Source organism: Dryobates pubescens, chromosome 27 (assembly GCF_014839835.1).
Source record: "Dryobates pubescens isolate bDryPub1 chromosome 27, bDryPub1.pri, whole genome shotgun sequence".
NCBI classification, from domain to species: domain Eukaryota; kingdom Metazoa; phylum Chordata; class Aves; order Piciformes; family Picidae; genus Dryobates; species Dryobates pubescens.
The window spans coordinates 3,355,203-3,368,179 of record NC_071638.1 but is presented as its reverse complement, the minus strand read 5'-3'; the positions used below and the strand labels follow the sequence as shown (position 1 = coordinate 3,368,179).

The following is a 12,977-nucleotide window of genomic DNA, read 5'->3' as shown; positions in this document are numbered from 1 at the left end:
CCCCACATGGAGTTGTGCTTTTGATGTCTTTATCCTGGAGGTTACACAGAACACAGTGGAGGTCAAGGTGTTTATCCAGCAGTCATTATGGGTGATGGTCATTCTGGGAGGTCATTCTGCCCCTGTACTCAACACTGGTTAGGCCACACCTTGAGTCCTGTGTCCAGTTCTGGGCCCCTCAGTTTAGGAAAGATGTTGAGTTGCTGGAAGGTGTCCAGAGAAGGGCAACAAAGCTGGGGAGGGGTTTGGAGCACAGCCCTGTGAGGAGAGGCTGAGGGAGCTGGGGTTGCTTAGCCTGGAGAAGAGGAGGCTCAGGGGAGACCTTATTGCTGTCTGCAACTCCCTGAAGGGAGGTTGTAGCCAGGTGGGGGTTGGTCTCTTCTCCCAGGCAGCCAGCACCAGGACAAGAGGACACAGTCTCAAGTTGTGCCAGGGGAGGTTCAGGCTGGATGTGAGGAAGAAGTTCTTCACAGAAAGAGACTGGCCATTGGAATGGGCTGCCCAGGGAGGTGGTGGAATCACCATCACTGAAGGTGTTTAAAAAGAGACTGGATGGGGCACATGGTGCCGTGGTTTAGTTGATTAGGTGGTGTTGGATGATAGGTTGGACTTGATATCTTGAAGGTCTTTTCCAACCTGGTTAATTCTAATTCTAATGGTATAGTCTGCTCAGTATTGTTTTGCAGGGTCTGATCCTAGTGTACTTAGGCATATTGATGAGCATTCTTATCATCTTAATTTGCTTCTAGTGTATTTATGGAAGTAAACAAATTCCAGGTTGTGTATAAAATTCCAAGCATGCATATAAAATACCAAGAAGTGTGCTTTCACTTAGTTATACATTTTTTGACCTTGTTGTTCCTGGTCTTAAAAATAAGCAGAGGAGTCTTTTAACAGCTTGTACTAGGAGGTTTAATTTATTCAGAGCAGAAATTTCTGCAAGGAGAAGTAATTAAATGAGATTTATTTACCAGTTTCAGAAATCTCTGTGTCCCACTAGTATTTGCTTAGGAGCTATGGTGGTGAAATGCTTACTTCAAAGTGGGATGGCTGACTTCAGTTTACCCAGTGATGGGGTTTTGTAGAAGCAGAAGTTTCCTGAGGCATCTCGGCCTCATGGGTGGAGGATAATCCACTTGTCTAAAGATCATCAGTGTCCTTGCTGCCACTGACCTGCCTCCAATGCAGATAGACCTGATATGGCCCAAGAGGTCCCACTTCACTTGCTTTTGCTGTGTGCAAGCATGACACAGCGGAAGATTGTGATTATTCTAGCTACCGGAGTCAGGTGCTTTTGACCTGATCACCACAATGCTCTTGGCATAGTGGTAATGAGCAGGGAGAGGGAATGGAATGCTTACTACACACGTTTATAGGGAAGGAGGGAACATGATCATGGGAATGTGCTGCCCAGGGAGGTGGTTGAGTCACCAGCCCTGGACGTGTTTAAAGATTGTTTGGATGTGGTGCTTGGGGATATGGTTTAGCGGTGAACCTTGGGTTATTGGTTGGACTTGGTGATCCCAAGGGTCTTTTCCAGCCTGAATGTTTCTGTGATTCTGGTTCTGTGAAGATCTAGATGGTGAGCTGCTTGTTTCACTTAGGTTTTTTGTCCTCCCACGTTGTTACATGTCTTTGCTAGAGTAGCTGCCACTATGCCCAGGGAGGTGGTAGAGTCACCATCACTGGAGGTGTTTAAGAGGAGACTGGATGGGGTGCTTGGTGCCATGGTTTAGTTGATTGGATAGTGTTGGGTGATAGGTTGGACTCGGTGATCTCAGGGGTCTTTTCCAACCTGGTTAATTTCTGTTCTGTTCTATTCTGTTCTGTTCTGTTCTATGCTATGCTATTCTATTCTATTCTATTCATGTGTTTTACCTTTGCCAGGGTCTCTTTCTGTGGCTTTGGACCCACTTTCAAACAATCCAGTTCCAGAGCATGGAGCATTCTGAATCAGTATTGTTGTGTTCACTTCAATATCCACTTTTAGCACTGTGGAACAATTTGGCAGGGAACTGGAGGGAAGGTTTATAAACACTCAGAACACACAGCATATGCATCCCTGCCTAGGGGAGAGACCTGCAGCTATAAAAACCTCCTCTAGCTTAGGGTGGATTCAGTATGGTTTTGTTTTAAAAGTTATTTGTGGACCTCTAAACTAATTATGGGAAGAATGGCACTGCAGAAGGGTGCCAGGTTTGGCTTGGGGAATGCATAGAGATCTGCAGCATATTAATGCTGACTCTCCTCCTGTCTGTTGGATGTCAGTTATGTTCATAAGTAACGTTTTTTCCTTCTGTTACCCTTGTGAATTTCTGCACGAGTTAGCTACTTAAATTTAGGGATATTGTACTATCTTGTGTGTGGGAGAAGGCTGGGTTAGGATTCTGCTTGTGCAGTGTGGTAGCAAAGGCTTCATTCCCTCTCCTGGCTAGTCTGTGAACAGATGCTGATTTGGTTCTTTACTACTGCTGCCAGCTGCTGAGACCATTCATTAGCTTCAGTACAAATGGAGTGACTGATTTAAGAAAAACAGTAATAACCCTGCCCTGCATGGGACTTATTTCTAGCCAATGAATAATAGCTTCTTTCTAGGCAACAAATAATAGGCTTTCCTACTTTCTTTTTTTTTTTTAACTGTCCAATGGGAAAATAAACCATGTTTCAGTGAAATACAGAAATTCCAGCTGCTTTCAGCTTGCTGCCTTCTGCCTCTACAGATCTGCACAACACCACGAATCTGAGGTCGCGGTCCCTATCTGGAACAGGACGCTCGCTGGTGGGCTCATGGCTGAAGCTGAACAGAACAGATGAAAACTTTCTACTCTATGCACACTTAACTTATGTCACTTTGCCATTGCATCGAATTCTAACAGGTGACTTTTAAGGTTTATCACATGTGAATATAAATATGTATGTATAAATGTTAATACAGATAGGTGAGGCTGTCACAGATTGAGTACTGGGTTCAGTTTTGGGGCCCTCACTACAAAACAGACATTGAAGAGCTGAAGCAGGTCCAGAGAAGGCAATGAAGCTCATGAAGAACAGGTCTGGTGAGGAGTAGCTGAGGGAACTGGGCTTCTTCAGTTTGGAGTAAAGGAGGCTGAGGAGAGTCCTCATTGCTCTCTACAATTCCCTGAAAGGTGGGCCAGCAAATGATAGGATGAGAGGAAATGGCCTCAAGTTGCACCAGGGGAGGTCTAGGTTGGATATTAGGAGAAATTTCATCCCTGAAAGGGTTCTCAAATACTGGGACAGGCTGCCCAGGGAGGTGGTTGAATTTCTGTCCCTCGAGGTGTTTCCAAGAGGCAGAGGGACATGGTTTAGCACCAGCCTTGGTGGAGTTATATACTGATTGGGCTTGAGGATCTTAAAGGTCTTTTCCAACCAAAATGGTTCTATGATTGATTGTATAATAGAGTCCTTCAGTTCCTAGGTAGCCTTCTGTGTTGGGGGATTTTGCTGTTAAGAAAGTATTTCTCTGTAAAGGAGCATCACTTCACAGATCTCATTTGCTGACTGTAGCAGCAAATCAGTATGAACAAGTGGAGTGCTGTCAAACTGTTCTCTGGTGCTGGGGTAGTTTACTTGGTGATGGTTCAAAGAAGTTGTGGCTTGTACTAACAAAGCTCCAGAGGAACATGAGTTGGCTTAATACTGCAACATAAAGTTCATTCATCTTGTGAGTGTGAGGGAATTCATTGTAAGCCCATCCGCTGACAGCAGTAGTTGTAGCAGAAACCGGGAGGGTTATAGAAAGGTAGCTCTGGAATTCGGAGCAACCTCCTTTGCCTCTTAGATTAGGTTTCTGTGTAAATTGCTTGGGCTGATCAGAGTGCCCACACTGATGCCCATAAATCAGTCAAGTATCCAGTGTCTTTAACTAGACAGAAGGATGCTTGAGTGTCATACCATGAGTCATGGAGTCTCCCATGAGACTGGTCAGGTAGTGCAATGGTAGCCAGCTCCCCATTTGTTCATCTGGGCTAGGATAGTGTAGTAAGTTAGGTTTTACAGTCTGCAGCCATTAGTGAACTCTTGGTTTTCATCCAGATAACAGGAGGACTAGAGAAAACAACTGGTCTGTTTGAACTCTATCTATCAGCAAGCCTCTAGCTTTCCAGGGATACAGCTTGGAATATGAGGGAGCCTGAGGGACTCTCTTCTGTGTGGTGGGTTAACGCCCATTCTGAAAAGAAACTAAACAGGGGGGAGGGCTTGCGGGTGCTTTGCCCTCCCTGCAGGGCATTTTCCCCCCTGGGAAACTGAGTCTGTTCCACTCCCCCTTCCCTGCCCAGCTAGGATATAAAAAGCAGGGCATTGCAGCTATTAGGTCTCCTTTTGGCTCCTGCCTCTCCTGGATGAGAGCTGCTGCGGCTGCCCTGCTGCTCTTCTGCCACGTGGTCCGGCCTGATCCTTCTCCCTGCTGCCTCCACACCTCTCCAGAGAGGGACTGGTTTTGTATTCTTCTTCTTTATCCCCCTCCCATCCATCCTTGATCCTTGCCCTTGTGAACCTTACTTGTTTTATATATATATAATATATATATTGTTTAAAGAAAACTCTTCACCTCTCTACACCCAAGCTGACTCCAAATTATTGTTTGGTGGATTTGCTCCTTTCCTTTTTTCTTTCCCTCTCTGTTGGGAGGGAGGAGGGGGGAGCAGGGGAGAGATTCTCAGCCTTGCTCCCATCTGAGCTCTTAACTCCCAGTTAAGGCTCAAATCACCACATTCTGAAAACCGAGAAAGCAGTGGTGGTTAAGGGCTCTCCCCACCATCTAAATGTAGTGGCATTTCCTTTCACATAGCCATTTCCAGTCTACTGCCAAAACCAGACATTTATTCTGTCAGGCAGGAAGAAAGTTTGATCCACCTGCTCAGCAGCTTTTCAAGCAAAACTATTGCTGAACTCCAAAACCTAGACTGGAATAAAGTTGACATCCTCTGGAATAAAGTTGTGATCCCAGCATAATGCAAAGCCCTGTCTCTAACCTTGGAGGATTCCTGAGAACTATAACTTCCTCTAAGAACTTCATCTTTTATTCTTCTCTTCCTATTCAGCAGATGAGATAAATTCTGAATAGTTTGATCTGTGGGCTTTTGGTCCATGTCTACATTGTCTTATTTTGGGTGTGAAAAGAGAACACATCTGGAAACAAACCTGGTCTTTTACACAGTGGTTGTTACCAGGCTGTTCCTGAAAAGTGGCTAACGGAAAAGGAGTTGGGAAAGCTGCTCTTAAACAGGTTAATCTGCTAGTAAAAGAGATTAGAAGATAGTGTGGGTATTAATGTCATCAGCTGTATAATAGTAATAGTTGCAGTCTTGTCCTCATGTGCAGGCTAGTGTCTCAGAGCCTGTTGTAGAGTAAGAGCAGAAAAGGAACTTCTAGCTGCTAAAGTGGAGGTTGCTATTAGATTTAGTAAAGAGATGTTCCTACATTTGCCCTATTACTGTGTGTAGAGTTTGTTTTCAATGTAGAGTAATGCCAAAGTCTCATAAAAATTGGTCCTCTGTAATTAAGTTTGGATTTTGAACAGTGTTTCAGCAAAATACCTGATTGCTCCTTATGGTGGTTGTGTTGGTAATCTTGCAGCTAGTTAGCTGGAGTTATCACGATTAGTCTCACCACAGGCATTTTGGAGTTCACAGAAAATGCATTGTTTCTCCTCCCATTTAATGCTTGCTCGAGTGGATGGCATAAATGCCTCCATGCTCAAATATTTACTTTGAGCTTGAACATCCTTTCTGAGAAGTTATTTAACATACAGTTCCAGGAGTCATTGTATATGTTGAGATGCACAGAAATAGGATGTGAAGTGCCTGGGCTGTAAGGCAGAATTTTAAGCTGCAGTTTTGCACTACCCCTGTTTGCTGTTGCTTGGCACTTTGGGTGGAGCCCATTTTTAGTGCTCTTTTGGTAAAGCCAATTGCTTTCCAGCAAGCAGAAGCATTACATATGGGACAGGGTAAAGTAGAAAAGATGCTCTGTCCCTTGGGTGGTTTAGGAAGCCTGTACTGAGAAATGAAAATCCCAGCGACAGCGATCAAAGTGCATTCTAAAATGTCTGGAGTTTACACATATTGCTAAGACTTCCTTTACTCTGAGCCTTCTCTCCATGGCAGGTAATTCCATCTCCCTCAAACTCTCTTATGTCAGATGCTCCACTTCCTTAGTCATCTTTGTGGCCCTTCACTGGTCTTGCTTCACTGTGTTTCATTCTTTGCAAGTGTGGCTGGAGCCCTCTGGAGCTGTGGATCGATCTTTACTCACGTCATCCTCTTTGTGCAGCTCTGTGTGATCAGCTTCTTAATTAAGCATGTGCTCCCTTTTGCCATGCTCTTTATTCTCTGTGTAGCCTTGAAAAGGATACAGCAGCTCAGTTGCCAAATATTTTTATGTACTGCAATGCCAGCATGCTGGTTTTACTGTCTGCATTTGGAAAGGTACCCATCTTTGACAGATAATTTACAAGTTGATACTCTGACACGTTTGGCCAATGTGAAGCTGAGGAGCCAGCAAAACGAGGGGGTTTTGTGGCAGCTTCTTGAATGCAGAAATGTAGGCTTGGGCCTAGAGAGTGGAATTATTCCAGTTGAATTATTTCTTCAGAGCCAAAAGTCTTGATATAGGTCTTGGGGATGGTGCACTTTTCCCTTCAAGGAAAGGAATACCTTTGATAGTACTTCCACCTGTTTCTCTGAAATGGCTGTGCCACTCTGACACACGTTGCTTCATCCCACTGTAAATGATACTCAGTGGGTCAGCTGTCATCTCTACATGATGAGCTGTGTTTATGCCCTACCATCTCTCAGCTAGGATGCAGCTGAGGAGGAATTAAGTTGGACTTAACAAGCAAAGTCACATATTTCTTGAGTTTTAAATTCCTTTAGCAGCATAACGGGGAGACTGTGCCGCAGTCCAGTTGCAGTTCTTGTTCTTCAGGCTTTCTGGTACCGTGGTTATTTTCAGAAGCCTCCTAAGTTTGCTGTATCTCTTTGTTTCTCTCCCTTGCCCAGATATCCTGGAAGTGCGGCAGAAACCGATTCTGATGACATAGCAGAGACCAGGCACTGCCTTGGAGCCGTGTTGCCAAGTGCCTAACCACAGCGGTTTTCTGTGCTAACACTACCATCTAGTGTCAGGAACATAAACCTCCGCAGGAAAAAGGGAAGTCCAAGAATACCAGCTGATCAAAAGTGCCTCTTTCTTCCTTCCTCTGCTGTCATGCACCGTATGCCCACTTGCAGTCCATCGCTTGAGTGTTTCTGACTGGAAGAGGACTTTCAGCAAGATAAAAACGAGAAGGGGCTGTTTAAAAACGATCCGATGCTTTATGGACAGTTTTACTGTGTTTACTTTATAATTAAGATACCAACAAGATGTACAGAATGTGTTAAACTTTCTATTCTTTGAGAGAAACAACCTGAGAATTTCATAACGATGTACTAATGAACGTTGTTCCGTAGACTCTCACCCACAGACTCTCTGTGTCGGTTTGGCTTAATGTGCGTGTGAGTGTGCGTGTGTGTGTGTGAGGACCGAGGGGATGAGAGAACAATTTCCTGCTGAGGGAGGAAAAGGGGGGGAAAAAAAAAAAGATGTTACAAAGATACATCACCATTTTGGTACATGCAGCAGGTCAGAGCTTAAAAGAGGCTGAAAATGTTCCCATTTGTTCGTGTCAGTGTTAGGACAGGTGAACCCTGCTGATGGATATCTGTGTCTACCAAAGAACAGCAACATTTTTATCCTCAAAAAAACTGGCTAAGAAAATGGGCCAGTGAAAAGAAGGCTAAAATGTGCTGCTATTGTAAAGCTGAGGTTCATATCCCATACTAATGCTGCTTATCTCTCTCTGTTGGCTGAGTCGATGGAAGTTTGAGTCTAAAGGAGATTGTAACTGGACTCCAAAACCTAAAAACCTTACCAATAACCAATATCCTCCTGCATGCACTGGATTTCAGAGTGCATAGAGTTGTCCTTGCAGTGGTGTTTGTAGCCAAGGAGGGCAATGAGAGGTGATTAACAGACTGGCAGCTTGCCTGGATTCCTCATCTCCTGGTAGTTCACTGTGCTGTTACATGCTGAACCGTGGAGAGTTTTCTTGAAAGACAAAAGAGTGAAAGTAATCTTGCTCTGAAAAGTGACTAAAAATTGCACAGTGGGAGGTCTGAAAATGCTATGTCAGGAGCTCTCAGGAAAAAAAAGCCTTATGTTTACAGGTAAAATGCAGCTTTTTCTACATAGCAAAACTCTGCTGTCCTTGACATTTGAAAGCTTAACAATTGAACTCTGAGACTACTGCAGTCTGCTTCACTGTTTTGATATGGGAGCCAGTCAATACTTCAGTTTATTTCTGCCTGCATAAGTGGCACGGCAATGGTTGGGGTAGCTTGTTGCTTAGAGCAAGTGAGCCCCCAATACACGCACAAAGGGAGAGCAAAGATGCCATTTTTGTCACTTTTCACACTCCTAAAATTAATGTTGTTGATGCAGTTGCCCAATGGCATGTGCTCTGAGCCTGGATCTTTGTCTCCATACCCAAAGTGCTTTCTCATTATCCTCTCAATAGCATCTGATGAATTGACTTCTCAAACAGGACTTTCTGCTTGTTTTTCCCTCAGGCCAGGTTCCCTGGAGATAGTTCCACTTCAGCATAAAGGTAGACTAACAATCCTTCAACCCAACATGGTGAATCCAGCATGGTAAGGGGGTCCTGTTTCCTTTGAGGCGAGGCCTGGAGGCAGTCGCCCTAGCGCAGGGGTGGCACTTCTGACACCAACAGCATGAGTGCGTGTCGGGGATGGCTGACTAGTTTTTAGTTTGCTTCAAATGTGTTGCAGCACCATCAGAAAAACATTCACCTTGTCATTACCAGCACAGCAGCTTTTCACATTGCAGCCTTTGAACTTTGCTCTGTGGGCATGTGTGATTGTACATGTGTATATGAGAGCGTGTTCACGGGGTGGAAGCTGAGGCATGCAGCTTTGAGTGTCTAAGCTTTCTTCCTGAGCAGGGTGGAGAGGTGGAGTCCGAAGTCAGCAGCTGAAGTCCCCTCAAGAAACTTGCTAGGCACCCTAGGTGCTTACCTGAGCTCCCTAGGTAGTGTGCCTAATATTAGTTGGTACAAATATTCTTTCTATGCCCATGCCAAGAATTAAACCACTCTTCAGCTGGAAGACCAGTCCTGCTCTGAAGCCTCCCCAGATGCTCCTTGTTCCTCGCTTTCATACTGCTGGGCAAACCAGCGCTCAGTTTTCCTTTAAGAAGTCATTGCAGAAGGAAGAGAGAGAGGGTTACTATTTGTGCTACTAGTGGTGATACCTTTTGGTCAGACAGCCAGAGGAATAACACAGGTGAGAAGAAAATGTATAGAGCCTGGGACCTGAGTGGTAGGTGCCTGAATATTGCTCAGTCGACTAATTTGTAAGGCTTTCTTGGTGTCACTTACTAGTCTAGGTACCTTTATTTCATGTGATCTGAAGGACTGAACAAATTTTGCTGCTTAAGATTTCAGAGCAGGTAAAGAGTGGTTCTAAACTAGTTCCTCAGTGTAAAGGCAGTGTTACAGAAGTAGAGTTGAGAGGCCACATCTGTTACGCAGGCAGTATTGTCTGCTTTGTTGTGTGTACGTGAATGGCTTTGGTGTCTAGTTTTTGAAGGGCTGCAGTGTAAATGTCCCTAAAGGTCTCTTGCTAGTGGATATGCTATAACTACCTTGAAGACTCACTTTTTTCTTTTTTCTTTTTCTTTTTTTCAATAGAAAAGGGCTACAGGTGTGCCCAGATGGCCATCCATAGAAAGCAGAGCTCAAAAAGTCTACTGAATGTCAGTAGTGCATTTTAGAAACCAGTAGATGTGCCGAATTCGCAGTTATTCCTTCTCTGAACAACTGACCCAGACTTTTATGTATAGCCCCTGGTTCCCACTTTCTCTTACCAAGTGGGATAAAACAAATTCCACATTTTGTTCTGCCTTTAAACAAAGCCTGAAAATCCTAATCTATTGTCTTTTGATCGGGAAGATGATCAGAGTTTTGCTCAAGTCAAGGTGGCACAGCTGGGCCCTAAGAATGCTACTGCACTGTACCAAAAATCAAAGGGAATGTTAACAGGAACATCTAGCCCTTTTGATTTTGAGGGGGTTTTAATTCTGTAGCTACTAAGCAGTAAATCATTTTGAGCTTCTGTTAGCCATTGAAATAATTGCTGAGGAATGACCTGGTGTGTCCTGTGTGCCATAAAGGCTGCATGGCTGTCAGTGTCCCAACCATGGGAGCACGGTGGCTTTCATTGCATGTGTTGAACGCAGCAGGCTTAACCGATTTGGGAAGCTTTACACAATAGCTTTGTTTACTTACAGTGTCCCACCCTACCTCATTACTCACTTAACTTCTTCCCTCCTTCTGCCCATTCACTCCCCCTGAAGATCAAGGCTTACCACTTGAGCCCTCCACAGATTGATCAGTGTGAAATGCAAGGATGTAAATCTTGTCACCCTTAACAGGCTTTCCACTGCTATCAATCTGACAAGTAAGAAGCCTTTGGTTTTTTAAAGAAAGCTCTTAAATAAATGAGTTTGTATCAGCAGATTATTGCTCTGCCTTAGAGACCACCATATATGTGAGATTGTTCTCTTATTGCCAGCCAGCACAGGGTGGGGTTCCAAGTCTCCTTTTAAAAGAAGCTGCCATTTTTAGTACTGCCACAAATCTTTCAGCTGTCTTGGCTTAATCCAATATGTGTGGTTTCGTGTTCCTTCTGGTTTTATTCTCCTGGTCTTCATTGTTTACAATGCTTGAGCATGTTGAGCTCTGGATTGCTCTTACCCAGTTTTCCATTCCTGGGCACTGTGTGCTTTCCAGCAAAGAAAGCTGTTTGCATGGGTGACTTTGCAGTAAAATGGTTTTCATAAAGTATGTTCTTACACCAAGTTTTCAGGGAGGCAGGGAAGTCCTTGGCTCTGCAGCAGATTTCTTCTGACGGACCTTCATGTACAGAATGCCATCTGGTTACTGAAGTTCTATATGGATGTGTAGTCCACATAGTCTACACTTCTACATTATTGGCCTGCTTCTTGCCAACCATTAATTTGCCCCTTTCCAGATGATTGTTTGTCCTGTATTTTGTAGGCCGAGGCTTCCCCTTATTAAAGACAGACATTAAGTAAAATCTTCAGAAGTGCCTAAGCCCTGTTGTTATCCAGTGGGGTTTAAGAACAAACCTTTATGTAGGAACTTAATAAAGTAGTCTTAAATTCTGTCTGTTTTGTGTGTAGCAGCAGCATGAAATGACAAGTTTATAGTTCTGGGAAGAAGTGGCTGTCTCCTACAGACTCACCCTTTGTGCTTGAAAAACTCTCATGGTCTCCAAGGGTCATGGCTGAAAGCTCTGGAAAACGGATTTCTTGTGATCACAGGAGTGGGATATCTGTGAATGCCTTATTTTGTCTTGTGAGGTACGACTGAAAGTGTGTGGCACTTGTGTGTAGAAGTTCTGTGTCAAAAGTAAGTGCAGTAGAATCCAATTAAAGGCATTGTGAAATAAGTAGCTTTCACACCAAACCTTAAATGAGTATTTTACACCAGAATGTAGCTGTTTGGATGCTTGGTCGAGATCATACAAGGCTGCAAGCAGGTGACGATGTTGAACGTTCTCTGTGTAAATATATAACTATCTCTCAACCTGATTTTACCAGACTTAACACATGTTGCATGGCTTGGGGTTTTTTTGCCTCATTAATCATCAGTGTTGATTAAAAGATGAGTTGAAAATCGTGCTGGCCCTGTACTGAGCCCTTTGAGCAAAGAGCGAGGAGAACCTTTGCGCACCAAAAATGAAGTTGACTTTACATATGGCAGCAGTGAGGAAAGTGTTGGACCCTGCAGCCAATAAACAGACCTCTTAAATGACCATGAATGCTCTGAATAGTGTTTTCTCTCCACTGTGCCTAATGGTGTTTGAGGTTGAATGTATTTCCTACTGGCATAAATGGCAGAACAACACTTGGTGGCATTGTAAGCATTGCTGAGTACATGCTCAGGAGGCAAAGCAGCCTCTGTACTCTGTTCTTAGGCCACTTGGAGTGAAGCCCAGCTTCTGACTCTGCTTGCTGAATCTTCCGATGATCATCTAGTGGCAACTTGACATTGTGTACAGGGAAAGAAGGTAAAAGTCAATGTACTCTTGAGTTACTTTTTTAAAGGTTTTTACTTTTCCCTTTAGAAGCTAGCCTCCTGAAAAAAAACACACCCCAAAGCAGCCCTCCTAACCCGATCTGTGTTTTGGCTTAAACTGTACTGTGCAGTTGTTAACATCCAGGTTTGTGCAGTGTATAACACCGACACTGATAATACTTTCTTCCTGATACATTCAAGAAGAGCCTCCACGTGAGTGTTTGCAATGTTGTAGGAATGAGATTTCCCTGTAGCTCTTCATGGCTTGCTCTGCCCTCGGTGCACACTGACACTGAACCTGTTTTGGTTTAAAGACCTGCAGGACTCTGCTCTCTCCCCTCTCCACCCGATTTTCACAGACTGTTAGGGGCTGGAAGAGACCTAGAAAGATCACCCAGTCCAACCCCCCTGCCAGAGCAGGATCACCTACAGCAGATCACACAGGAACACATCCAGGAGGGTTTTGAATATCTCCAGAGAGGAAGACTCCACAACCCCCTGAGCAGCCTGTTCCAGTGTTCTGTCACCCTCACAGTGAAAAAATTTTCCCTCCTGTTTCCATGGAGCTTCCTATGCCTCAGCTTCCACCCACTGCCCCTTGTGCTGGCATTGGGCATCACTGAGCAGAGCCTGGCTCCATTCTCTTGGCACTCACCCTTTATACAGTTATGAATGAGGTCACCCCTTAGTCTCCTTCAAGATGAAGAGCCCTAGTTCTCTCAGTCTCTCCTAGTAAGGAGGGTGTTCCACTCTGTGGCTAACATTTCACAGGAGGCTTCTTCAGGGGATTTTT

The 12,977-nt window shown here is 44.3% G+C and overlaps 1 protein-coding gene across 1 annotated transcript in view; it reads left to right on the top strand.

Annotated features, from left to right (window-relative positions):
* The window catches only part of KIAA0930 (KIAA0930 ortholog), an 84,590-nt gene extending 76,995 nt beyond the window's left edge, over positions 1-7,595 (top strand). Inside the window, exons 9-10 of the mRNA XM_054173846.1 lie at positions 2,721-2,876; positions 7,026-7,595. Coding sequence (XP_054029821.1) covers positions 2,721-2,876; positions 7,026-7,066 — 197 coding nt within the window. The 3' untranslated portion in view covers positions 7,067-7,595. The remainder of the gene's footprint in view (positions 1-2,720; positions 2,877-7,025) is intronic.
* Positions 7,596-12,977: the final 5,382 nt, after the last annotated feature.